Consider the following 27643-nt stretch of genomic DNA (forward strand, 5'->3'; position numbering starts at 1 on the left):
TATTTTTTAAAAAAGGATTTGGGCAAACTAAGAAGTTGAGACACACTGTCCAAAGATGTTTAAAACTGTGTGGAAATCATAGCTTGGAAAAGTTCCTTTTGGATAACAGTTTTTGTACAAGTTTACTGTGGGATTCTAGGAGCTAAATTTCCAAAAAGTAATATTGCTAATCTTTGGTTGGAATACGCCACAAAGGAAAACTAAAACTGGGGACTCCCCTCAAGCCAGCCCCACAAGGATGGGTTGTTTAGAATGTGGCCCACAGTGAACACTAATGGACTAAACAAGACAAAGGGAAACACATGGTAATAGTTTCCAATCTTGTGAAGAAAAACGGAAAATATCTATTAAGCATGACAGCAGAGGGACACACACTAAAATAACTGTTTAAACTTGTATTAGGGCTGGGCCATCAGATCATAAAAACATCTGATTAAGGAAGCAATTATCCAGCAGAACAAAGTCATTCAGCCCAGGGAAAATGTGGAATATCTTTCTCCTGAGGTTTGTAAAGGATGAGAAAGGATGATGAGAAACTTACACAAAATTTTTACAATGCGAACCTATTGCCAATGCTGGCTTATATACAGGACACTGTTTTAACACTTACAAGTTGTGGGGAAATTACCACTTGCCCCCTTTCCTCTGCTTACCAGCCAGCATAAATTTCCAACTCAAACTTCTCCAGCAGTTCCTATTTCAATTTATTCAACTTCTTCCTTCAACATTAGAACTTGTGTTCCTTTCCTTGTGTGCTTGAAATGGGCACTCTAGAGGCACACACTATTTTCGTAAACCAACTTATGGATGCGGCTCCTAGCTAGGAAAAATGCCAGAGGAGTTGGGTTGTTGTAGGTTTTTTTTGGCTGTATGGCCATGTTCAAGAAGCGTTCTCTCCTGACGTTTCGTCTGCATCTATGGCAAGCATCCTCAGACCTCACAACCTCCGAGACCTCACAACCTCTGAGGATGCCTACCATAGATGCAGGCAAAATGTCAGAAGAGAATGCTTCTAGAACATGGCCATACAGCCCAAAAAACCTACAACAACCCAGTGATTCCGGCCATAAAAGCCTTCCACAATACATTGCCAGAAGAGTTTTTAAAATTGTGTCTTATTTAAGCAATGGCAGAGCACTATAAACAATCCTGAGTACTGACTACCTGCTAACTACTTAGGGCATGTGAAGTACTTCGAAACTCTTGGGGAGTTACAAACAAACACGTATTTCTTAAGCTACTGAAAATCAAGCAGTGATAAATGTGACAGACAATACTGGTTAGTTATTAGGAGCTGAAAAATTCACAGTAGAGGGGTTATATATTGAATGAGGAAAGCTGAAATACCAATTACTTCCAGCAGAAAGCAGTGGAAAGCAATAACAAATCCCAGAGGCAACACTGATACAAAGTGGTGAGGCTAAACACTTCCCTTGCGTCAGCACTTTCCTTCAATAAAGTTAAGGCTTCTGCCCTTTAAAATCTCCAAATATTACAAAGATCTTATCCCTGGTTGACATGGCAACTCCCAATGGGGCCGTTGATATATGCTTGCAGAATGCTGAATTCAAAAGCAGGGGGAAGAATAGGGGAAGACGTTTTGAGTTGAAGACAAGCTTCACCCTTTAGCTTAAACCAAATATGCAGAAGCAAGACTCAGAATGCACTATGATCTGCCATTGCTGCAAAATCTTTGCAGTTGAGTGGTCTTACATTAAGCTTAAGCTGCTTGTCAACAATGTAAATAAATACCACAACCAATTTCCACAATGGCTTGAGACCTGCCTACTTTCGTTACCGCATCTTTCCTTATGAGCCCACACGATCTCTAAGATCCTCTAAGATCACTTCCACCCCCGTCTCAGACGCAGTTGGTGGGGACGAGACAGAGGGCCTTCTCGGTTGTGGCACCCAGGCTCTGAAATATTGGGCTAGCACCCTCCCAATCTATGTTTCACAAAGAATTAAAGACATGGATGTTCTGTTGGGTATTTGATTAGACAATTCTCTGGACAATTGGCTTTAACTATGACCTAAGTCTTGCCCTTACTACTTACTACCTTACTACTATTCTACCCAATGTCTTAATTAGCCAGTTGAAATTGCTCTTATCCTTTGGCTGCTTTATCATCTACACATTTTACTCATGTGACCTACCTTAAATTTCTGTGTACCAGACCGTCCTTCTACAATGAGACTTGAATTATACTATTGGTTGTTGTTTCTGATGCTTGTTTTATTGTTGTTATAATGTTGCTTGTGTTGTTTTATATTGATTATTGCATTTTGTACATGTTATATTTTAACTGTTGACTGGGCCTGGCCCCATGTAAGTCGCCCCGAGTCCCTTTGGGGAGATGGAGGCGGAGTATGAAAATTAAGAAGTTGTTGTTGCTGTTGTTATTATTATTATTATTATTATTATTATTATTATTATTATTTCCAACACATATATCATACTACTTCCCCCATCTGTCTTCCTGACACTGCTTACAATTAACTTATGAAATCATTTATTTGGGAGGTTTTTTGTGATTTCTCATAACTTGCTAAATTCTGAAACTGAATAAAACTAATAGTGGGTTAGGTCAATTGAATGTATTAGCATTAGTCAGTAAAAGTGGATGCCTGTTCACCATAAATCATAAATGACTTGAAGCCATGCAACAATCACAACAAATGTAACCTGATCTCTTGGCATCTTCAAGTTTTTAAAGGTAAAAGCTGCTAGTGGTGTTTCAACTCTGATCAAAGCAATAGAGCTGGGGACTGAGGGAACATTTACAAAGATCACTTAATTAGGAAGGTCTACAGACCACAGAGGTGATCCAGGATAACATGGGGCAAGGTCACCTTAATGCGTCCTTGACCTGGATTAACCCAAGTCAGAGAACTGTTCAAATTCTGGTGCAGAATTTAGAGTATCCTCAAGGTTTGGGCCCATATAAACAGTTGTGAAAGCTGATTCCAAGACAGAACCAGTCACAACTGTTGTTACTATCATCCCATGTTTCCCAGGCGTGGAGACACAGGATGGCACTTATTGTTCCCTCCTATTCTCCATCTTGCAATTGTCTCCTGGCACAACATGGGTCCTACAGGTTGTCGTCGTCTGAAGTGACACTGGCCGGGGTGAATGGGAGAGGAGAGAAGAGAAGGATCACCACCACAGGCAACAGTAAATCAGACCCATGTCAGATCAGCGGTGATATGGAAAATGGGAAGTAATTGTAAGGTTGGTCATATTTGACACCACTGGTTAGTCATGACATCCTCCCATTTCCATACCTGCTGGAGAGGTGGCCAATCTGGCATATATTATGCCAAATTGGTCCCAGGATAGCAGGTTAGTGAAGATGTGCCAAGAGAAGTGCTTTTAGCCCATGAGTATGGATGGAGAAGTCATTGAGATTCCCATGTCCTTATTGCATCTGCTTTGGGCTCAGCACTCAGTTGACACTGAAACAATGGTGAACAGTGTCTTTATTTTAATAGGAACACTATGTAAAACACATATAAAACCAAAGCAGTTTATACAGAGTTCCTTCTCCTTAAATATACACACTAAGAGGTGGGAGAAATGAATACCACACACAAGAGGACTAAACCACCTGGGCAAGCATCTCAGAGGAGAAACCAGACGGCTTCATTGCAGTCTCCTCCAAGAAACATTCGATATACCATGGCGGGGAGGGATGGTGGTTAAGTTTTTACTAGGTGTCATTTTTCTGCCATGTATCACACACTACAAAACTGCCATATGATCTTCAGGGTAAAAAAAATATATGTATGTATGTACATAAACACATAGACCTAGAAGATTATGAAAGAACTTCATTATTCATTTCTTTATGTAACTAACAACCACTGAAATAGTTTTCCAGAAGAATCAAATTTGGTTAACTCTAGGAATGAAAACCTTGTGTCTATTTTTAAATGAAATCCCGGTATGCATTTTTGCCAGAATTTCATTGGCTTCTTGAATTATATGTTTCCCATGTAAGTAATGGATATCCAAAAGTATCTGGGCCTCATTGTCTCTCATGCTATTCTACTTTTCTCTGTTAAATAAATGGAAAACTAGAAGACTTGTCTTCAGTTTCCATGTTTTTTTTCCACACATGTGTTAAAGAAATAAACCAGGGGTCCAAGACTTGAATCTTTAATTACTTTGCTGGTCTGATCTCCACAGCAGAAAACATTGGATGTTGTATGTGTGGGTTTTTACTATTTATAATTTGTATTTGTTTCAGCAACAACTTTAATTTCAAATTTTTACTATTAATTTGCATAATACTTCGAGTAATAAAACAATACATATAGCATGCACAACAATACATCATAATACATCAGACAATGCATTACCTGCGCTCTGGTGACACAATGGGTTAAACCCTTGTGCTGGCAGGACTGCTGACCAACAGGCCAGCAGTTCAAATCTGGAGAGAGCAGGTTGAGCTCCCTCTGTCAGCTCCAGCTCCCCATGCAGGGACATGAGAGAAGCCTCCCACAAGGATGGTAAAATATCAAACATCCGGATGTCCCCTGGGCAACTTCCTTGCAGACAGCCAATTCTCTCACACCAGAAGCGATTTGCAGTTTTTTAAATCACTCCCGACATTAAAAAAAATTACCTGAACAATTCAAGAGACCATGCCAAATTGAACATTCTTATGAGTCTGTGCTAAACCGATGAAATTTCATTTTAACTTTGACAATTTGTGAAAAAAAATCATAAATTTGGCTTCTGGAATCAAAAATGGTGTTATTCAAGTCCCCTCTTCTTGTCAGAATTGAATATAATTTTAACCCTTAGAGGATAATTGTTGCCTGAATTTAGCCTAGAACATTAGTCTGATCTAAACTGAACCAATTGAATTAATAGGATTTATTAATCAATTTAACAGTTTTACTCTACTTGAAACTAACTCAAAGATGTACAACTGCCCAACTACACATATATCAAAGAGTAGATTGTGCTATGCCAATTGATAGTTATTTTATAGTGAGCTATTTTTAACCTCAGATGGTGTTCATCAATACATGAGATTGTGTCTTGACCGATTTCCAGCACAATATCCATATTTGCATATATGTAGATATTGAAATATATTGGAGATGGGACCTACATCTAAATACAAAATTCCCTGATGTTGCATTTTCATCTTATCCACATAGCTAGGAGGGAATTTCATATACAATATATTTTAATAAGTTTGTGCATGAAACGAAGTGTGTGTGCACTGAATCATCACAAAGAAAAAAAGTTCACTATCTCAGCCATCCCCATCTGGACAATATTGGATTATGGAATATTTCAGATTACAGAATTCCGGATATGGGTTACTCAACCTGTATTAATCTGACTAGGGCTATAAGTATGGTAAATCTGATTTATCATGTTGTTATTGTACATAGCTCAATAAGAAAATTGCTGAAGCTAAGTATAATGTTGATTTAAAGGAGAAGTGGCAGCAATAGTAACTAGTACAATTTAAGGTTTTTTTGGGGGGGGGGCAGGCTGAACTGTAAAACACAGTGTAGCAGGCACTATTAGGGAAGAATTATTGTATAAAATCATGCTGAAGAAATTGGAGGAAGCTTTCAAGTTAAGTAACTGAACTCTTATTAGAGAAGTCATTCCTAAAATCAAGCTGGTTATTAAAGACCAGAACTGTTTTTCACCAAGAGTACCATAATTATTTGAGTACAATGCACCATTGAATGTAATGCACATCTTAATTTTGAAGATGTACATCCCCCCCCCCCCCCCGAAAAAAAGGATTTGCTGTCAATTATAATGTGAGGCAATGATGGCCGCAAAAAAGGCTGGTGGGAAGCCATGCTCCTCCATCTGGTCTTCCCACCAACCATTTTGCAACCATCATCAACTTTCCTCCAGCCTTTTTACAGCCAGCGCTGCCTCTCCCTCCTCTGTCCCCAGCTGGGATCTCTTGCCCAGATGGGTTTTGGTGCTAGAGTTGTGCACGGGTCCGTTTTCCTTCATTACATCTGTTCTTTCGTTAGTTTCATTACCTTTGGGAGCACGTAACAGGAAGCCCCCTCAGGTATGAAAATCAGCTCGACAGGAAAGCAAGTGGGAGCTGATCCCAGCTCCTCAACTGCTTTTTGTGAACAACCTCCTTGCCTTGGAAAGAGTGTGTGTGTGGCATGCAGGCTCAGAAAGCGGTCGTGCCAGCCTGCACCCAAGCGCCTCCTCTAGAGTAATAAAGAGAGCATGCCTCCTTGCCTTGGAAAGAGTGTGTGTGTGGTGTGCAGGCCTGGGAAGCCTCCAGCCTCTCCTCTAGAGTAGAGAAACAGATAAGAAGCCTCCTTAAAGCATGCACCTACCTGCCTTTCTTCTAGAGTAGAATTAGTTTAAATGCCTAAAATGATGGGAAGGGAGCCTGGGAAGCCACCTCTCCCCATAATGGGCCAATAGAAAATGTATCTTTCAGCACCCCACAACAAAAACAGGTATCTGTCTTCCTGATTTGGGGAGGTTCCCAAAAAATGGATCAGGGCCCCCAACGAAAGCCAGGATGTGAAATGGGTCAAGGTTTACCCAGGTTGCACAAGCCTATTAGCTGCACAATTCTAACATGCCATTGAATCTAATGTGCACTTCTATTAGCAATGCAATTCTGCCAAAAAAAGATGAGTGTGAGACTTGAGTAAATATTACAACACAAGTAAATATTATGACACAAATAAATGTATAACAAAAAGTATTTTGCTACTTGAAGAGACATCACTTTAAAAACAAAACTTTTCAGGTCTACACAAAAAGCACTACTTCATCTATAAATGCTATCCCTGGTAGTGTCAAGGCAGCTTAAATCTACAGCAGTTCATAATCTAATTTCTAACCTAACGGAGGATCTTCCTTAGAGTAAATAATCCAAGATTCATTTCCCCCACTCCCTTGGAGGTCTATAACAATTTCCTATAAATAATGTTTTGCCCTTTGTTTAAGCAAAACGTTGCCTTTGTCATGTTAACCACTCTGCACATGCAATTTTACTCATACCCCCTTTCCCTCTATTTATTTAAACAACCAGCCACACCTCCTATTTCTTGCTGACATTGTCACTTCTATAAATTCTACAGTCTGATATTTTAATATCCAACTTTGTGGGTTCAGCCAAGTTTCAATCACCAGGCAAAGCCTCAGCATTCTCCTGTTAAAATCTTATTGTTTTGAAATATTATTTCATCTGCTTTTTGCATTTGCACAAAACCTGCCCTTTTTAAAACAGAAGTGAAATCCCATCAAATTTATACATTTTTTTCTCCCAGTCGCTTCAACAATTAACTGAGTCCTCAAGTCACTGATGCAGCAGAAATCATTTTTGAAAGTCATTTCAGTGTAAATGGCTTGAGCACAGTCATCTTAACCTCTGGATGTTTTGGCTAAGCTATCTATCACGGTTTACTTTTATTAAAACAACACATATGAAACCTCACGTCCTAGAAAAAATTGCATGCAGCTCCATCTGGTTTGTCTAATATTATATTACAATAGTATGATCAACATCCAATACTGTTTTAGGATGTCATCATAGCAGCTACTGATTGTAGTGAGATTTCCTCATCTATTTTGACTCAAACTATCTGGGCTAGGTAGCAGTTTGGAAATGGCCTTAAAAGTAATGAAGCTGCCAATAATGCATTAGTTTGAAGAACATATAATCACACTGTAATTGCCCTTTTGGTAAACAATTATGATTAATAGCTGTGAGTTTTTACTACTAGGAAGCTAGCAGATACTATGCCAAGCCTAGCAGCCCATGCATACTTTGCTTATAATTTGGATAAACTATTACAGCGGAGCTCCTTACTTCAGTTAGAAATCAACCCAGCTTTGATGGGCAAAAGTTTTGGGATTAATTCTCAGTAGTGAGGGAGTAAGAAAACATGGAAAAGCAGCACCTGACCTTTCTGTGAACTACAGAACCACAGAAAGAGCAGAGGTGGAAGTATACGGTCTCCGCTAGAACAGAAAACAGTAAGGAGTAGAATTATGGTGTTCTTGGCCAAAGTTTCAAAAGAACGTATCAAACCCACAAGCGATAATAGTGAGCCATGCAAGAACTTATGGCTCATAATCAGTTAAATGACACATGATTAAGACTGTTAAATGTTTTAATTATTCAGGGATTTTATTTAGTCTTATTTAAACATCTACCATATGCTTTGCTAATTTATCTCTGCCTCCAAGACATTTTTTTACAAAGATATGTTGATTGCACAATCCCTATCCAAAACTTAAGTGTATACTTTACATGGGAAAAAATATAAGAACTCAGATACCAGTAGATACATGTGGACAACTGGATGGGGGTGTCCAGTTTACAGATGGGGGTGCATTTTCTTATTGAAAAGACATCCCGAGGGCCTCATCACACTAGATCAAAAATCCACTTAAAATCTGGTTTCTGCCTCCTGCAGAATTCTGGGGTTTGTGGTTGAGGGAGGAGCCTTTAACAGCCTCACTAAAAGCAGATATTGTGGATTATCTGCCTTGATATTCTGGGTTATATAGCTGTGTGGAAGGGCCCTCAGTAGTCACCAAATGGGGTCAGGGAAAAATATATACACTCCTAAATGTACTTCCAATTTCAGTATCTTCCTCAACAAAGCACAGGAAAAAGATAGACCAGACAGACAGAAAACTGTATATGGAGTAGTTTTGTACTTGGGGCTCCAGAAATTTTAATATGCTATGTTACATTGAACCACTGAAATCTAAGAAGTTTCTTCCAACCATTTACCCAACAGCCAATGGTTTGGATCTAGAGTCAGGTCTACCCAGGCTGGATCCACACTGCCATATAATCCAGTTTGAAAATGCAGATTAAATGCATTGAACTGCATTATATTACTCTACAATGCCATATAATTTAGTTCACCGCAGTTAATCTGCATTCTCAGTGTCTCTCTGTGTTTCAGTGTCTCTCTGTGTTTGTGTCTTCAAGTTGTCTGTTGAGTTATGGTGACCTCCATGATTTTTATGAAGCGTTTTCCCTTAGACAAATAGTATTCAGTGGTGGTCTGAGCAGTTCCTTCCTCTAAAGCAGGCATCCTCAAACTGAGGCCCTCCAGCTGTTTGGGACTCCAACTCCCAGAAGCCCTAATGAGCTTGTTCAACTGTCAGGAATTCTGGGAGTTGAAGACCCAAACAGCTGGAGGGCTGTAGTTTGAAGATGCCTGTTATAGAGCAAACCCAGTTAAATAAATAGGAGAAATCATCCTGACTAATTTAAAACTCATATCAATACTTCTGCTCAAAGCACAACTATGTCTGATTCGAACACTCTTGGCTTTGAGCAATAAAAGCAAGTTATTTTTTAATCTTCACCCAGTTTGCAAGTCATGTGAAATGAATAGGTTTCTTTATGTGTTTTTTTATTTGCCCCCAACTACAATGCTATATAATCTATTTTCAGAATGCAGATTAACTGCATTGAACTGGATTATATGGCAGTATAGACTCATACAATCCAGGTGATTCAATCTGCATTATATGTGTCTACACCAGTGGTTCTCAACTCCTGGGTCCCCAGATGTTTTGGCCTTCAACTCCCAGAAATCTTAACAGCTTGTAAACTGGCTGGAATTTTTGGGAGTTGTAAGCAAAAACACCTGGGGACCCACAGGTTGAGAATCACTGGTCTACACTGACCATTACAATGCAGCTTAAACTGGAATATGTGGCATTGTAAATGGGGTCTTTGTTTGTTGTTTTCAGTGAGTTTTGTCACTGAATGGTTTATGAGAAAGAACAGTGGATAGCAGCATGATAGCAGAAGCAAGCAATATTGCAGTATCAATACACTCTTCCCTGTTTAAATATTCTTTCAAGGAAGTCAGTGATATGTGCGAGGGTATCAATGTAGTCTCTTTGGAAAGGTGACTTTTAATACTACAATCCCCAGAATGCTCCAAGCAGAACAATCACTGGCCATGCTGGCTGTGGGAGTTTTTGAAAATGATTTATTTCAAGCTCTCCACATTAAGTTGTATTACACTGCTGGGCCACTAGTCTATCTAGTCCATTCATTGTACACAATGAATGACAGTATGCTGTTCACCATCTAGGCCAGAGGAGCTTCCTAGTCCCTTCCACTGGATCCATTTACTTGAAATGCTGGGACCAAACCTGTAAACATTCAAAGCATATGATATCCCACAGAGCTATAGCTTTTCCAATGGCAGAGTTTCCCTAATCTAGAAAGAACCGTGCCATAGGGATCTTATTGCTAGGGAAGCTGATCTTTCCTGTCAAAGTTACACCAAATGATGTAGCACATACCTGTGTTTGTTTTTACCTCCTTTTCCAACATGGTGTGCCAATACACACAACTTAAATGAAAATCACATTAAACCAGACATTGAGAAAACTGTTCTTGAGCAATACCAAATATTGGAAGTTACCTGCAAAGCTGTAAGGATATTGGCTAAAGCTTGACCGTATGTATCATGACAATGGACTGCAATAGCAGTCACTGGGATTTCCTTCATAACAGATTCCAGCATTCTTCTCATACTTCCTGGTGTTCCCACACCAATGGTGTCGCCCAAAGATATCTCGTAACACCCCATACTGTAGAGCCTTTTTGAGATCTGGTTGAAGGGAAAGAGACAGTTTCACATAAGCAAGAGGATAATGAGGAAAGTAGAAAATGATCTGTAATTATGTTGTAAACATTCACATATATTGTAAGAATTTCTAAGGAACAAAAGAGATTAACAGAAAACACTCATTAATCACCTTTTCCTCATTTTTCCATATAATTCCCAAGGTGTCTTGTTTTCCTCTTCTCTTTTTCAACCTTAGTAAAAGTAAAGGTTTCCCCTGACATTAAGTCTAGTTGTGTTTGACTCTGGGGGGTGGTGCTCATTTCCATTTCTAAGCCGAAGAGCCAGCGTTGTCCGAAGACACCTCCAAGCTCATGTGACCAGCATGACTGCATGGAGTGCTATTACCTTCCCGCAGAAGCAGTACCTATTGATCTAGTCACATTTGCATGTTTTCAAACTGCTAGGTTGGCAGAAGCTGGGCCTAGCAGTGGGAGCTCACCCTACTCCCTGGATTCGAATAACTAATCTTTCAGTCAGCAATTTCAGCATCTCAGCAGTTTAATCTGCTGGACCACCAGAGGGCCCATTTCAGCCTTACAGAACTTGTCATTGATGAATTTGTGAGATGTGACTACCCCATGCAGGTCTGTGCACTTACAAGAATTTGAGAATATTCAGTCTCATTTGTTCCACTCAACATTAATTTAATGCTGGGTGTTGCATTTGACTAAAATATTCAGAATAAAATGGATATCTGGACCGGTATAACATAAGATGAAAACGTATGAAAGTCAAGGTGTCTTTTTCTTGAATATGGATCAGCCCCCCCCCCCCTTCTTTTTTTCTGCATAGGGTTTAAAATCTGTATAAAGAAAACATGCTCTTCAGGATGCAACATAGCACCCAATTTACACAGATTATGCAACAGGCCCACATGCATTGTGAAACCTTCTGAAACATAGCTTTCTCCAATGGTTAGGAAGATGGGGGGTTTTTAATTGACACATCTGATCTACATTTCTCCTCTGCATAATGAGGAAGCTTAAAAAAGGCATTGGAAAGAAAAATAGAGTATATTTGTAAAGGCTCCTCTCCCTTGAAAGACTGCATTCCTATGAAAATACTGAAGGAGGCTCGAGGCTCCTATTGACCAAAGGGGCAGCAGAACTTGTCTTTTGGAGAATGGAGTCCAATATGGAATTGCAATAGGAAATTTGGGAACAGCACAGCAAAAGCTGTCATCACCCATATTTCATTTTATTTCATTTACATGAAAACCACCTGAATCAGAAAATTGCTCTCCTTCAGAAATGTAAAGCAACAGGATATATATCTGCTCTGGGAGAAGAACTGTGATAAACTCAATGTAAACAGATACTCTGGCCAAAAATCAGTATAAGATAGAAGGTTTCTGAGAAAGAAAATGATGGCCAGCAGAAATGTAGTTCTGCAATTGTAATAACAGAGAAGGAGAAAACATCTTTCCCAGATTTGGGGTGCATTACAAGGAACGTCTCATTATTTTTTTCTCCCAAGGCAAGCAACTATAGTGGGCCTGTGGGGGTTCACTTCCACAACCCTGCAGATGGCAAAACATATGGATGGTCATGCCCCGTATTATTAAATAGTGATGACGTAGGTGCATTCATATCAAAGCATCTTCCAGAATATTGCTGCAATACTGGGAATGGGCCACTATGATTCAACATCAGCTGAAGCTGGAAACTGAAATATCCTAACTAACCACTTCTATTTCATTACATCCTTGCTTCAGCCTTTTAACAGAGGGTTTCCTTCAACAGTTTGAAACCTTTCGGCTTGAGATATTTTGAACGTCAACATCCAGAAACACTTGCAGATAAAGAGTCGTAATCTAAAACACTCAGGCTTCCCTCTCCTGGTACATGATAATATATAATGAAAATATATAATGAAAAGCATTATATATGTATGTTTCTATGCCAGATGAAAAAAAGCTCCATATTTCTGACCTTTGATAAATCATCACTAGGGAGTTTATCACATGAGACAGGGAAATCAAGATTACAGCAGGAAAACAGTGTCTTTGCTTTAGATTTATCACGATGCCACTTCTTTCCCACAACTTTCCCAGTGGGAGAGGATTGAAAGGCATTTATTTTATTTGTGTTGGCAAAAGAAATGCTTTTCAGGTTGTCTCCCACTGGTAGGGTGGCATGAAAGAAACAGCACCATGTGCTAAGTCCAAGGCAAAGTCATGGTTGCGTTGATTCTTAAATCATATCAAATGTAATTTTACAAGGTTTTCTCTGCCGAATAATGCCTCACTAAACTATAACTCCCATTATTCCATAGCACTGAACCATAGCAGTTGAAGTGGTGTCAAACTGCATAAATTCTACAGACTAGAGGCACCCTCAGTCTGTGCAGAAGTTCTTCATGATTTGTGCCCCTGATAACAAGATGCAACAGGCATGTTACTGTGTGATATCAAATGAAGAAAGTGCCCTCCTTTTCTTATTTGATTGCTAATGGGAAATTTCTAGAACTGAAATGTTTTCTTTGATAAATTGTTGAATAACTACAGCATAAATTACATTTTTTTAAAAAAAAATCTGAAACTAATGTCACCTAAGAATTTAGGTATATTTCCCTTTTACAGTTTATGTTTATTATTCATAAGTAAAGTGAGACCATGAAAAGTCCTCTTAACACTCTAGTCCTCTTTACTCACAAAGGAGATCCTGAACGACGACAATGATGGTGATAATAATAATAATAATAATAATAATAATAATAATAATAATACAATACACCAGACATCATGATTGTGGAAAAGAAAAAAGTTTGGATTATTGATTGGATTTGGATTGGGCGACAGTCGCATTGAGGAAAAACAACAGGAAAATCTCAGCCGTTATCAGGACCTCAAAATCGAACTGCAACGGCTCTGGCATAAACCAGTACAGGTGGTCCCAGTGGTCATCGACACACTAGGTGCTGTGCCAAAAGATCTCAGCTCGCATTTGGAAACAATAAACATTGACAAAATCACAATCTGTCATCTGCAAAAAGCCACCTGACTTGGATCTGCGTGCATCATTCGGAAATACATCACGCAGTCCTAGACACTTGGGAAGTGTTCGACTTGTGATTTTGTGATACGAAATCCAGCATATAGATCTCATTTGCTGTGACATACTGTGTTTTTGTGTCAGTAAAATTAATAATAATAATAATAATAATAATAATAATAATAATGTATAACACCCTTTTCACTAACTCTGTATATCTGAAATTTCCTATATCTGCAGAAGGTATCATTCAAAAATGTATTTCAGACATATATTTGCATCTTTCTTTTTTAAAAGTAGACTTACTTGTGCAACTTTAGCTGGGGCAATACTTCCTTCATAAGGGCACCCCAATGCGCAAGAAACATACCTAAATAACAAAAGAAGACAGATATATTTGTAAGATATGTACACCACCTTACAAACAAAAACATTCTTCAATACTGAAGAATACTAACTTTGCTTTGAATGCGATTTTCCTGCTTCTTGACAGGGGGTTGGACTGGATGGCCCACAAAGTCTCTTCCAACTCTATGATTCTAACTGTTGCAAGCATGCATTTGAAAGAACACCCCTCTGCCTTCTGTTGAATTTCTGTATTAAATATTTACACCATCATGTTACCCACAAAGCCGATATGAGATTCAGTTAAGGGATATCAATACCAACACACGAAATGTTCAGGTCCCAATATCCCATCCTATGTGACTGGCAAGTACTTTCCCTCATAATAATTCTGAAAGGCTCATGCAACTGATTTGAAACCACAGCTTTCTCAAGAATCGGCTATTCTGGAGGATTGTAGCTATATGTAACAAATCTGTGCATTAAAAATATATGACAGTTGTTCTCATATGCACTATTTGGTTCTTTAGATGTTTTGGATTCAACTCCTAAACATTCCAGCCAAGAAGTCAATAGGCAGTGATCCTCGGAGAAGATATGAATCAACGTTGGGAGGATCAAACATTGAAAATCAATGATCTATGGGAATCAGCACAGGAATGTTTCCACAGAACACTGAAATGGAAAGGCTTTCAGCTCACTTTTGGGAGAAGAGAGTTCAAAGGTTGCCCTCTGCTTTTGTCTTGGTTAGCTCTGATAGCAAGGGAAAGGAGGTTTGGTCTTGAACTGTTTGCTAACCTTCTGTTTGGGAAATGGGGTCTAGGTTTTATGACAGCCTTGGAGTCTTGGAGCTAACTTTCTTTAAGCTTTAACCTATCTCATTGTAAAGATAATTTTTGGAAATCCTGTATTGCAAGGGGCTTTGTGTTTTACATGGAAAGTCTTGGTCAAGGGAACTGTTTTATAATTTAAGTAATGTATCACTCTCAACCAATTCCTGGAAATTTCCAGCTAAACACCACTAACACATGCTATTCTCACATATTTTGTATCTTTCCATAATAGTTTATTATATTATACAAATATGTTTCAGTACAAAGAAATAGAATCATTGACAAACGCAGAAAATTAAGAGAATATTTTCCATATATCTGCTACATAAGGGATACAACAGGATTTCAATTTCCTGGACTGTTTGGACTCAGTGTGTGTTGTGATCATTGACTCTATAGCACTGAGCCATGGTAGTTAGTGTGGTATCACACTGCATTCATTCTACAATGTAGATGTATCCTTATACACAGTCCTTTAGGAAATGTATTCACATCTATATTTTAAAAAATGCATTTTGCCATCTTCAAAAGAAAGGAGAAATAGTTTTTGATAAGAGTTTCATTGCTAAGCCAATTCTTTTTGCTTTCCTCATAGACTGCATTCTGCTTTAGGAAGCAAAATTTAAAAAAAAAATCTCGATTTTAAAGGTATGTATCAAACTCTCTATAGCAGAGGTAGGGAAAAATTACCCTCCAGATGTTTTTGGACTTCAACTCATAGAAGGTCAAACTACTATGGTTAAAGGCAAGCAGGAGTTTGGGTCCAAAAACATCTGGAGGAATATAGTTGCTGCTCTTCTGCCCAAAAGGAGAAAGAGATAAAAGTGTTGTTTATCTAAATGCAGAAGGAAGAACAGATCTTGTGGCTTTACTGCTGGGATCCTCTACTTTGAAACCTACTTTGACTAAAAATCAGATTTTAATACGGATGTGATGTGGCTGGTCTTTAAGAACTATGTGCATGGAGGAAGGAAACCACATGTAAGAAGCTTTGGAAGTGATCTGACTCAAAACTTATCAGCAGCAAAATCAGTCCAATCTGAGACGGTTACAAAGACACAGACAGAAATATACACATACACACAGCTGCTAGTACTACTAGAGAGCCTCCTGAGAAACTAGTCATGGTTACAGATGCTGTAGCTTCCTGTTTATTATTACATTGTATGTTTCCATATAATTTACACTGTTCATTGCAGAGATATTTATTTTCACTAGAGGTTTCTGTCAGACATCCCTCCCAAAGCAAAGTTTTAATATGGCCCTTGATATATTCTCAAAGAAAGCTCTATGTTTTCAAGCAGCCAAATATCGTATTTCACCACATAACAGTCACACTTCCCCCATTTTCTCTTCAAAAAAAGAATACGTGACTATTATGCAATGAAATATTGGAGGCCTGTGGGGTGTGAGTGAGTCCTGAAGGACCTCCTTTGGCTTCCAGCAGCCAAAGGAGGTTATGTAGACTTCACCCACTGGCAGGCGAGGGACTCCTACATAGTATCCTTTGGCTTCAGAAGCTGAAGGAGGCCCTGTAGGCTTTGCTTCCATGCCTGTACCTGCTGGAGATAGCTTGGAGACTTCTCTCAGCTTCCCTCACTACTGCCAGTTGATCACCCTCGATCGGCAGGCAGCAGCTAGGTAAGCTTCCCAGTTCTCACAGCTTCACACACCCACATGCTTTCCCTCCCAAGAAGAACAGGTCAAGGGATGTGATTATTATGCAGGAAGAGGCAAAACTGTAATTATCTGTAGTAATTCTTTCAGGAGTTAATATCCCTTCCTGGGATAAATTTCCTCTCGCTTCCTATTGTCTCCCCATTTGTAATTAGAACTTGAACATCAGTCATGTGTTTGTAACTCAGGGACTGCCTACATTCATGTATAAGTCTAGAAATTTTAATAAAACAAAAGCATCCCTAAAAACCTGGGCTGATGTACACAGTTCAACATGAATACTATACTATAACCTTTACCAAAAGGGAACCATTCTCTTGTTTGAGAAGAGTGGCAAAAGTTGAGATCGTAGGCCATCCCAGGAGAACCTAAAAGAAGCATTAGCCCCCTTCTATTCACTCCACTACAGTCCTTCTTCTGGCCTTTTTGAATACCTGGATGGAGAAATGGTGGTGGCGACCAAGAACAGTTGGCTTCCTGAGATGTTTTTAATGATTTCCCTTCTCTGTGGAATGGCCATCAACTTATCTATGGGCCATATCAAAATCCATAATTTGAACCCCCAAACCTGCCCTCAACTTATACATGAGGTCATCTTATACATGAGTACATATGATTATAGTTTTGATTACAGACCCACTCTCAGTCTCATTGTGGAGAGAAAAAATGGAGTATAAATAAACATAACAACAACAACAATAACAGGTTCTGAAAGATGTAGAACTATTTGATTTTGCTTGGTAATTTTTGAATGACTTCTCCCCTTTCATGTTATTTCACAAACAAGCATGCACATAGACCTGCAAAGAGATTCACACAGCTTTCCAGCACAAAATACCGTATTCCATTGCATAATTGTCACCCCGCATAAGAGTCGCACACCCCTTTTGGGAAAGGCAAAATTGAACTATCACCAATCCTTGTTTCCACAACAACCCAACATTTTCAAAATTCAGTTTTCACAGAGACAGGTGAAATATTCTGAACAAGGGCACAGACAGCAAAATAAATGTTACAGGGGTGTTAACCCTTCCCAATGATATCCAAAACTCGAAGAAACTGGGTGGAGTCAAACTTAAAAATATACCTGTTCCAATTTAGATACAAATTCATCTTAAGAACAAACCTACAGAGCCTATCTTGATCATAACCCATGGAACTGGCTGTATATAGTTGTTATATACATAACATACATAACATTCAAACATTTCTATAGTATCTTGGGCACTTGAAACTAACAAAGCCACAGATACTTGTATAACATTTTGTGTAGCACACAATTGCCTTTAAAAGCACATATTCATGACCTGCGCTCAGTATGACTCAAAATTCATCGAAATTGATCCAGGATAGACATGCTGTTAAATCAACTATAGCAAGAGTCACCTATAATGGCTACCAAAAAATGCAGACAGATACTTAAATCTCAGTTGACATTGGCATGCAAGGATTAGTGAATGTGAATGCCGGCTGGGCCGTTGCTAGGCGTAGCAATTTATCAGGCATAAAATATTAAACCATTGCTAAGGAAACACAAATAACTTTTATGTCCATAAAGCAGATTTGATGTTAATGTATTTCCATCAGATTTAGTTCCTTCATACACTACGCTGAATTTCAGGAATGAAGCAGAAACTGAATTGAGTAAGTAAATCACTGGTGTAAACCACAACACAAGTTGTTGTTACTTTTTAGGGGGGGGGGGTGTCTGAGGTAGAAACAGGAAATTGCAAGGCCAGTGCCTGTTTTGGGAAAATTGTAGAAAGTATATTAAAGCTAGAATCAACATGGCTTCTCCTAACTCACCTCTTTAGAACTGTATTAAATGACAGGTGGACTGAGGTCAGTAAAAGTATTTGCAAAAATTTTTTTGATGTTTTGAAATGCTTATTGTCTCCTTCCTCCGCCCCTCCATAATGCTATATGTGAGGTACATTTTATAGAAAGTCAAAATGACTTGCCAAGACCTCCCAACGAGTTCCTTGGCTAACTCTGGAATCAAATTTATCTACAAGTAACACTTTTTTCCACCTGTAGCATACTGGCCTCTGGTCTAACTACAATATATTTGCTTAACCTTTTGCCCATGTATTACAGTCACATTTCCTAATAATCATAATACTCAAATGGCTAGCAGCAATTTTATGCCCACTTCTACTGTAAATTATTCTTGCTAGTATGTAAGTGAATAATATATATACACTTGGATTTTCTCTACAATCTGAATTGCACCCTAAGCAATTTCTCTATAATGTATTAATATGAAAAATATGTACTTAGTACTTAGATGTCAAGAGATTTTGGCTCTGGTCTGATAGCATATTCCCATGTTGCTGAGAACATATGAAGAGTCCTGCTAGATCGGATGTCATAATTGGATAACTGGATACCGTTACAGCAAGGGTGGTCAATTTGTGACTTTCCAGATGTTTTTGGCAACAGCCCCCATCCATCAATCCTAGTAATCATAACCAATAGTGAAGGAATTCAAAAAACATCTGGATGGCCACAGTTGTCTCTTCCTGCTTTAAACTAATAATGATGAAACACAAAAACTATCACCAAGAATATAAACATCCTTTTACTGCTGATATCGGCATTCAGAGGTATCTATTCTCTTTGTCTGGAGGTTCTGATTATATATGATGACAACTAGCCGCCAACAGACCTACATACCATAGAATTATTCAATACGATCTTGACCTAAAATCACAAAGTATGCATTTAAAATGACAAATATCTAAAAACATATGTGCTCATACCAGTACACTGAAAGAAAAGCAAAAGAATGAGCAGCAGCTATATACAAACCAAAAGCATGTATGTTACCTTAGACATTGTACAGATATGTTTTAACTAGTGCCCCATGAAGCACAAATGGATTTTTATAAGAAAAGACTTCCATAACTGAGGCACACCACTAGGAAAGCCCTGGCACATTCAGTAGTCCGACAAGCAACAATACTTCGAGGCACCATAAACAGATGTTCCCCGGCTAATTTCAAATTCCAGTTGAGTTGCCACTGAATTGGGTACTCCTTTAAAAACCTGATCCAGTTAGGGCTTTGTACTTCAAGCTAGGTTTAAATATCTTAAAGGCACCAGTTTCCATCTGATCTTGGAAACTAAACATGGACAGATCTGATTAGTAGCTGGATGGGAGCAGGTACAAGTTACCATACAAGGTACTGTAGGCATTATTTCAAGGAAGGAATTTCAGGGGATCATCTAAAGTGAAGAAGTGACTTGAAGGCACAAACAGACACTGTGTGCTGATGCCAAGGTTTTGAACTGAGTTTAGTGGCTCACTGGCAGACTGTCATAGAGATCTCAGAATGGGCATAATATGCAAATTATCTGAAGCCAAGAACACCTATAGCTGTCAAGGTCACCTCCATTGCCATACGTACGCCTCTCATTATACGAGACTATGAAATAACCTTTATGAGATGCATTTAGACCACATAATAACATTTTTTAAAATCCTTTGAACAAGTGTTACAATATTTCAGTTAAAACATAAATATGTTTTACTGCCTAACTAGTCTGACAGCTGGCAACATGCAAGTTTAGTAAGTGCCGTGGCAGCTATCGAAACACCCCCTCAAAGTAAAGATTTCAAGGCCATTTTCCAATAGATTGCCTAGTGCTGCTGCTTATTGGAAATGCTTAAATTTCCTGAGGGCACCAGATCTGGAAGTTAGCAAGGGCAACTTTGGTGGGAGATTATCAATTAATACCAAGTACTCTTAGTCTGTATTTCTGAAGAAAGGAGTAGCGAAACTACTTCCTAGTATTTCCTACCTAAGAAAACACTCTATGAAATTCAAGAAGTCACCATAAGTCAACGGGCAACTTGGAGGATCACTACCTATTGCCTAATTTTTATAGATTTTCAGGTAAAACAGGAGAAAATATCTCAAAATCTATTTCTGAAAGTAGATTCTTTACTCCATTCCTCTTCGATGATGAAGATATATTTGATAATTAATATCACCGAATCAGCAGCCAATGAGTACCTCAAATTGGTTCATTCTGGAGTGATGCTGCCACTGCATGAACCTTTCTTTCCCATTTCATGCTGTTATGCAGATATGTCAAATGGACTGAGGGCGGCTTGTTGGGGTAAAAGGAAAAACATAGCTCCCTCTCTCCTACTAAAGTTATTCTGTATGGATAATTTTATTTTAATTTCAACTACACTTAAAAGCATGATAACATAAAGCAAGTATCAAATCATATAGAAAGCCACAGGGCATGCTCATCTAATTCACCTCACACCCTAAAGAACATCATAGAATCATAGAGTTGGAAGAGACCTCATGGGCCATCCAATCCAACCCCCTGCCAAGAAGCAGGAAAATCGCATTCAAAGCACCCCCAACAGAGGGCCATCCAGCCCCTGCTTAAAAGCCTCCAAAGAAGGAGCTTCCACCACACTCTGGGGCAGAGATTTCCACTGCTGAACAGCTCTCACAGTCAAGGAGAAATGCCTCTAGGACATGGCCATATAGCCCGAAAAAACCCACAAGAACCTAGTCAGGAAATTCTTCCTAATGTTCAAGTGGAATCTCCTTTCCTATAGTTTGAAGCCATTGTTCCGCATATTAATCTCCAGGGCAGCAGAAAACAAGCTTGCTCCTTCCTCCCTGTGACATCTCCTCACATTTTTATACATGGCCATCATGTCTCCTCTCTGCCTTCTCTTCTGCAGGCTAAACATGCTCAGCTCTTTAAGCCGCTCCTCATAACACTAGCCAACATACATTTTAATGCTTCAAATATTAGTCTCGTTTCTGGGTATATTTGATCTGCCGATGCCAAAACTGGCACCAGTTTTCTCCCATCAGCTATAGTTTTTGTGATACAGAACATATGCCATTTGCCAGTTGCCATGTGCTCGCCCATAGAAAACCACAATAACTAACTGTATCTAAGAAACTAGAGCTGATGCAGTCTATCTAATGCAATTTTCTGAATCAGTGCTCCTAAAAACCCCAGGAACAGGTCTAAAAACTAAGACCCCAAGAAAAGAATGGTAGGCTGTATAATAGACATTTGTAGCACGATTCTGCTATATTTCATAACATATTCTATATTGTGCAGAGAACAGGACTACAGCCATATTTTTCTCGACTAGCAGTTCACAGTAAAATATAATCACCACAAACAGTAGCAACTAGGAAAGGACAAATATAAATTCAATAGCCACTGTATTCTTTATTTTTAAAAATGTATAATTAGGGGTTTTTTTCCCCAAAAAATCTATAGCTTATGGGTAATTTTCTACCTCAAAAATGCCCAATCTTTTATCCACTTTCGTTTCTTTCATGCTATTTGCTACCAAATCACCCCCACAAAATTATTCCTCTGATTTATGATCCACTTTGCTTAATCTATTTTTAATTTGTGTTACATTCCTCTCCAGGATGAGCACTTGTGTTGCCAGGAGAGAGGACTTATTTTATATTCCCAGGCCCAAGATTTCTCTCTCAAGCCATTAAAAATGTGACATACAGCAATAAAGAAAATCACACATCCCCACAAATCAACCAAATCATTGTTCTGTCACCCATGTGTAATTAGGCAAAGAACAGTTTCTGATTAACATTTCATCATGTTAGCAGTTAAATAACATTTTGCAGCAGTTCCATTTTTTCTTCGTCTTAAAATCTTTTGCAGTAAGGAAGAAAATGGAAGAAGGCATTGAAAAGGCAGGAGACCTTAAATTGAAAATGACTAACTTAATACATATATGTAAGCAGCAACAGAAACACACAGCAAAGAAATAACCAACCCTAACATATTTTATATGACCTAACATTTTACATTTATGTTTCATTAAAGAAAAAAATCACTCTGTGACAGGGCATCCAGCAAATGATCATATTGTGAACATGTATGATTATTACCCTCGCACTGGAATGTCCATGTTTCTTGCAGATTTCACAACAACCTCAAATCTTTCCATGCTTTCTTCTATGGAGCAATTAATATTCTTTTTGCTGAAAGATTCAGATGCTGCACCAAAGACTGACACTTCATTAGCCCCAGCGGCAATCTAAAATAAAAGAGGATGATCTTTAAAAACAACATTTTCTCTTCCCAGTAAATCCTTTTCAACAGTAATCACCCACTATTTGAAGACCACCATTCCAAGCTTAGTCAGATACAGATGGAAGTAAATCTAGCCTGAACTAAACTGAGGCTGTCGATCTTTGACCATATCTTAAGATGGGATGATTCACTAGAAAAGACAGCAATCCCTAGTAATAATAATAATAAGAAGAAGAAGAAGAAGAAGAAGAACAACAACAACAACAACAACAACAACAATTTTATTTTTCTACCTCGCCTCCATCTCCCCAAGTGGACTCGGGGTGGCTTACATGGGGCCAAGCCCAAGGCAACATACAATTAAAAACAGAAATAACGTATTAAAATAGCATAAAACAGCATAAACAACAATAAACAAACATCATAAACAACAACAGACTCATTTTTGGGGGGGAGGAGCCAATATGCGAAACGAATTAAAGGATAGGCTGGTCAATAAGGTGGATAGAATGTATAGTAGCATAGGAATAGAGCAAGTAAACACAATCATTCCAGCTTAACTTAAAAATGTAGTAAGGCAGACAACAGCTATGAGCAATTAGGGTTTAATTCATAGACACATAAAGCAAGCACTATACCTACCGCAGAATGGAAACCATGAAGATTAGGGGTAAGTACTGGATACCGGACTCCGGGATATAGCTCTATTCCTCCCATGACTTCTGTGTGATCTGCCATCTTAAAGACAAAGTGTAGAAGCTTCATTTTCTTAAGGTCTTAACAACAATATCAGAAACCAACCTCATGGTTGTAAACAAATGCATTTACAGCCAGTCCTCTATACCTACAGATTCTGTATCTAAGGATCAGGCTATTATTCATGGCTTGAAAACATGTTTATAATCTACCAAAGCAAACCTTGATTTTGTACAAAGGGAACAATATTATACCACATCCTTATATATAATGGGACTTAAGTATATGTGATTCTTGTATTCATTTAGGGAGGGGAGTCCTGGAACCAAATCCCAGCAGATACCAAAAGTCACTGTTAAATGATTGATTTTTAAAATTTTACTTACAGTTATCAACAAGAAAAATATGCACTAGAAATGGTTATCCATTTAGCTATTTACCCATTCTTGTCTTAGCTTCTGGTAACAAAGACAGTTAGATACAAGTGGTGCTTCTGTCATCCAATGCACATATTTTATTAGAGAGCCCGTAGAATAAATGCAGAGCCTGACATATTCAATGGGATTTAGGTTAGTTGTGAGTGATTAAATCCAAATACAAAACTTCACAAATATGCTGAACAAATATGTCTCTTACTTTTTTTGTGAGTCCGTTAGAAAGTGGGGTTATATGTATGTAGAATGACCAACGTAAATAATTTCAGAATTCATATTTGCATTTTAAGTATTTGGAAATAAGCCTAGTGATAAAATATCAAATTCTTATTTCTGAGCATATTAAATTTTACACAAATAACAAAAAGCAAATGTATTTTGTGCTTGGCTATCTATACCCAATTACAGAATATAAAGTGCGGCAATAAAGTGTGCAAAATTTCATCATATTTGAACCAAATGAGTGCTGTCATGAAGGTAGTTATATTAAAGTGGCTATTAGTTTCAAAAGTAGTAGTGGAAACTATACAGATCAAGGGGCACATGTGACTCCCAAAATTTGGAATGATACAGGTTGAGTATCATTCCAAATTGCAAACATTTTTCGGATTCTCTATTTCATACACACCTTCTATATGTCGCCTGAAGGAAACTGTATACACAATATTTTTAATTATTTTGTGCACAAATCAAAGTTTGGGCACTATCTCAGCCAGCCATGTGGTTGATTTTAGATTTAGAGTATTTTGGATTTTGGCATTTCAAAGAAGGGATGCTCAACCTGTATAACAATAGCAAAGACCCATATCCGTAGTACTAAATTACCTTTCAGCCTTTCTTTTTATAAATAGTACTCAGCATGGCTATCCTAATAAAATTCAAATAAAACAAGTATAATTTAAATATTAAAACAGATTTACAACAATAAAAAACTTATAAATAAAAAATAACATCTCCCAGCCAGTTAAAAATTTCCCTTAAATATCAAAAATTAAATGTAACTTTTAAAGGTATTGGTTGTTACTATTATTTACTTATATAACACCATCAAATAGACATGGGACTTTACATTAAAACACTCCAAAACAGTGGGCAAAGCTGTTCAGTCTTAAATCTATGTATAAATACATAGATGAACAGAGGGAAGGAAGAATAACAAAATAACCCCAAACAAACAAAAAACCTGTACAATGTAAATGCAAAACAAAACACCTCAAAAATGCAAAAACCCCAACAAAACCCAATATAATACAAAACAAACCAACCAATCCATGAAATCAAAATGTACAGACTACAAAAATCATGTCAAACTACAATTCCAGTAGCTTTTAAAGACAAAAAAAATAAAAGCAAAAACATGAGTTTTTTTAAAAAAAAAAAAACTAGGCAAGGAGCAGTTGCAAATGTTCATGGAGATAATATTATTATCAGAATTAATATTTTTAAATTATTATAAATGCTCTGTTGCTAGTGTTATTACATAGCTGGCACATGTTGGGTAGAATGGCATTTATTTCCTAGGATTGTGTGTGGATTTCATTTCCTTCATTTCCTTTGGTACCTTCAGGAGTCCGTAATGGTAAGGGCCCTCCTGGGACAAATAACTAAAGCAAGCGGGAGCTCCTCCTCCCCTGTTTGGCATCACAGTTGAATCTTTTTGATCTTCCTTTATTTTCATGATTCTTTTTATTTAGTGGGACTGATTGGGAGTTGGGGACCTGAGGGGCAGTGGCTGGGGTGTGCTGTCTGCATTTGGGGGCTTTCACCCTTTTAGCTTCTTTTTCTCCTTCCATTCCTCTCCTTCAGAAAATACTTCTAAAAAAGATTACTATTAATAATAGTAATCCTAGCAAACAAAAAAGAAGCACACCTCTCCTTTAGAGTAGAAATACTCTGTCTAAGGGAGCAAAACCACAAGCAGAAAGTAGATTTCAGCCTTGCAGGCAAGTGAGGGGATTTTAAAGGTAGTCCAGGGAGGATAACTCAACTGAGCTCCAGGTCATTACTCTTCCTTCCCTGGGCTTCCTTAAAATGTCTTGGAAAGCTACTGGTGATGGGAGAGAAAAAAGCGGGCACTTGCTTCTCCTCTAGAGTAGAACAGCTTTAAGAAGCAGTAACCCCAGTCTCCTCCTCTACAAACAGAAGGGCAAGAGACAAGAAAATTAAGAGTAGTAAATGATGCTTTTTTTAAATCCATGTATTAATGAAGGATATGGAAGAGGACCCTGTGGGAAGTCGTCCCCCCCCCCCCACACACACACACACACAATAGGCTGGATAGGGTGCATTCTTAACCCTGTTGCTTACAACCAGGCGTCCTTGAAGGAAAACAGGATAGGCTCCCAGGAAGGGTGCTTTCTTAACCCTATTGCTGTCACCCAGGCTCCCTTGAAGGGAAGAAAGGAAAGGTTCCCAGGGAAGGGGGAGTCTTGTAAGTTCCCCATTACCACCAATGGGCTGAAAATATTTTTTTTCAGGTGCTGAACAAAAACTCTCATTCAGCAGGGTGCCCATTTTCAGGAGGCACTGGAAAAAGGATATGGGGGGTTTTCGGTATCCGGCAAGCAGAAACTGATAGCAATTCACCCAAAATGCACAAGCCTACTATTTGCATACCAAAAAATTTAGATAATAAGTTACATCTCTGTTCACTGTTTGTTGGCTCCTACCATTCCAAAGCCTTTAATTCCTTAATGAAACAAAATGTGTAATCTTTGTTTACTATGCTGCAGACAGCTTTGAAACTCAGTAACTTAATGCAAAACCAATATAGTAGGACTACATGCACTTAACCAATACAACCCAATTGAAAATATAATTACCAGCTGAACAGAAAGCGCCTTTCAAACTCTGTGAAAGTTAATCATTGTAAAATAAAGTTTGTATAATGTAGCTGTCCCCTCAATTGTGTTTTATTTTTGTAAACAGAGTCTTACTTTAACAGTTCTGCAATTAACCTTCAAAGTGCAATAAGATACTCGAGCAATAAGCATTTCAATGGCACCCGTTTATCATTCTTGGCGATTTCAATTATAGGTGTGGGATCCTGTTTTATATGGCACCTTGCTACTGCAGAACATTTTACTTCTGGCTGTTTTTAGACAGAAAACCTCTGCCAAACAAAACATTAGTAAGGAAATGGTAAAAAGAGCTTTAAAATACTTTTTTTAAAACAAGAGAGAGAAAGAAAGAACGGGAAAGACAACTGGCCACACTATTCCCATGACTTAAGAAAATAAAGCAAGGAGTACTAAGAAGACATAATCAAGACTTCAGTCCATTTCTAAGTAACATGGCCTTAGCATATAAACAAAATTTAATCTAAACATCAACTAATGACCCTAAAACAAAACATTCAGACTCAAAATGTGAATAAAAAAGGAGTTGTTCTCGCTTTCTTCATATCAGACAAGCAGGCCAAATTTGTTACCCAAAAGACTTCACAGGGGAAAAAGAGCAATGAAAAACACATTTTCTTCCTTTTTTTAATTGAGGGGGGCATTGAAAAGGGTGGTATGTGATTGGTTAAGATGTTCAGTATTGCTAGCAGACACTGTTTTAGGTATTGTGACTTCTAAATATTTCAGTATGTACACATTCGGTTGCAACGTATTTTCATTATCAAGTTCTAGTAAAACAGATACATATATACTTGAATATAAGTCAACCCGAATAAAAGCTGAGACATATAATTTTACCACAAAAAACTGGGAAAACTTATTGACTCAAGTATAAGCTGAGGTTGGGAAATGAAGAAGCTACTGGTAAATTTCAAAATAAAAATAGATACCAATACAATAACATTAATCGAAGCTTCAGTAGGTTAAATGTTTTTGAATAATTAGATAAAACTGTAATTTAAGATAAGACCATCCAACTCTGGATAAACCATTGTTCTAAGCTTCTTCAATGTATAAGTGCTTATGTATCCTTCCAATAATAATAAATAGAGTAAAATAATAAA

At 38.1% G+C, this 27643-nt stretch overlaps 1 protein-coding gene across 3 annotated transcripts in view; it reads right to left on the reverse strand.

The window, feature by feature from the left end:
- The window catches only part of HMGCLL1 (3-hydroxy-3-methylglutaryl-CoA lyase like 1), a 61834-nt gene that overhangs the window by 18347 nt on the left and 15844 nt on the right, over positions 1-27643 (reverse strand). For 2 of the 3 annotated variants that reach the window (XM_060788119.2, XM_060788112.2), the window contains exons 4-7: positions 23192-23287; positions 22405-22553; positions 13944-14007; positions 10438-10626 (exon numbers count right to left, since the gene is read on the reverse strand). In XM_060788119.2, the coding sequence (XP_060644102.2) occupies positions 10438-10626; positions 13944-14007; positions 22405-22553; positions 23192-23287 (498 nt within the window). Of the gene's footprint in view, positions 1-10437; positions 10627-13943; positions 14008-22404; positions 22554-23191; positions 23288-24504; positions 24548-27643 lie in introns of those variants that run through there. The other variant, XM_067468431.1, reaches the window with a different exon arrangement.

The sequence above is a fragment of the Anolis sagrei genome, chromosome 1, assembly GCF_037176765.1.
Source record: "Anolis sagrei isolate rAnoSag1 chromosome 1, rAnoSag1.mat, whole genome shotgun sequence".
NCBI classification, from domain to species: Eukaryota; Metazoa; Chordata; class Lepidosauria; order Squamata; family Dactyloidae; genus Anolis; species Anolis sagrei.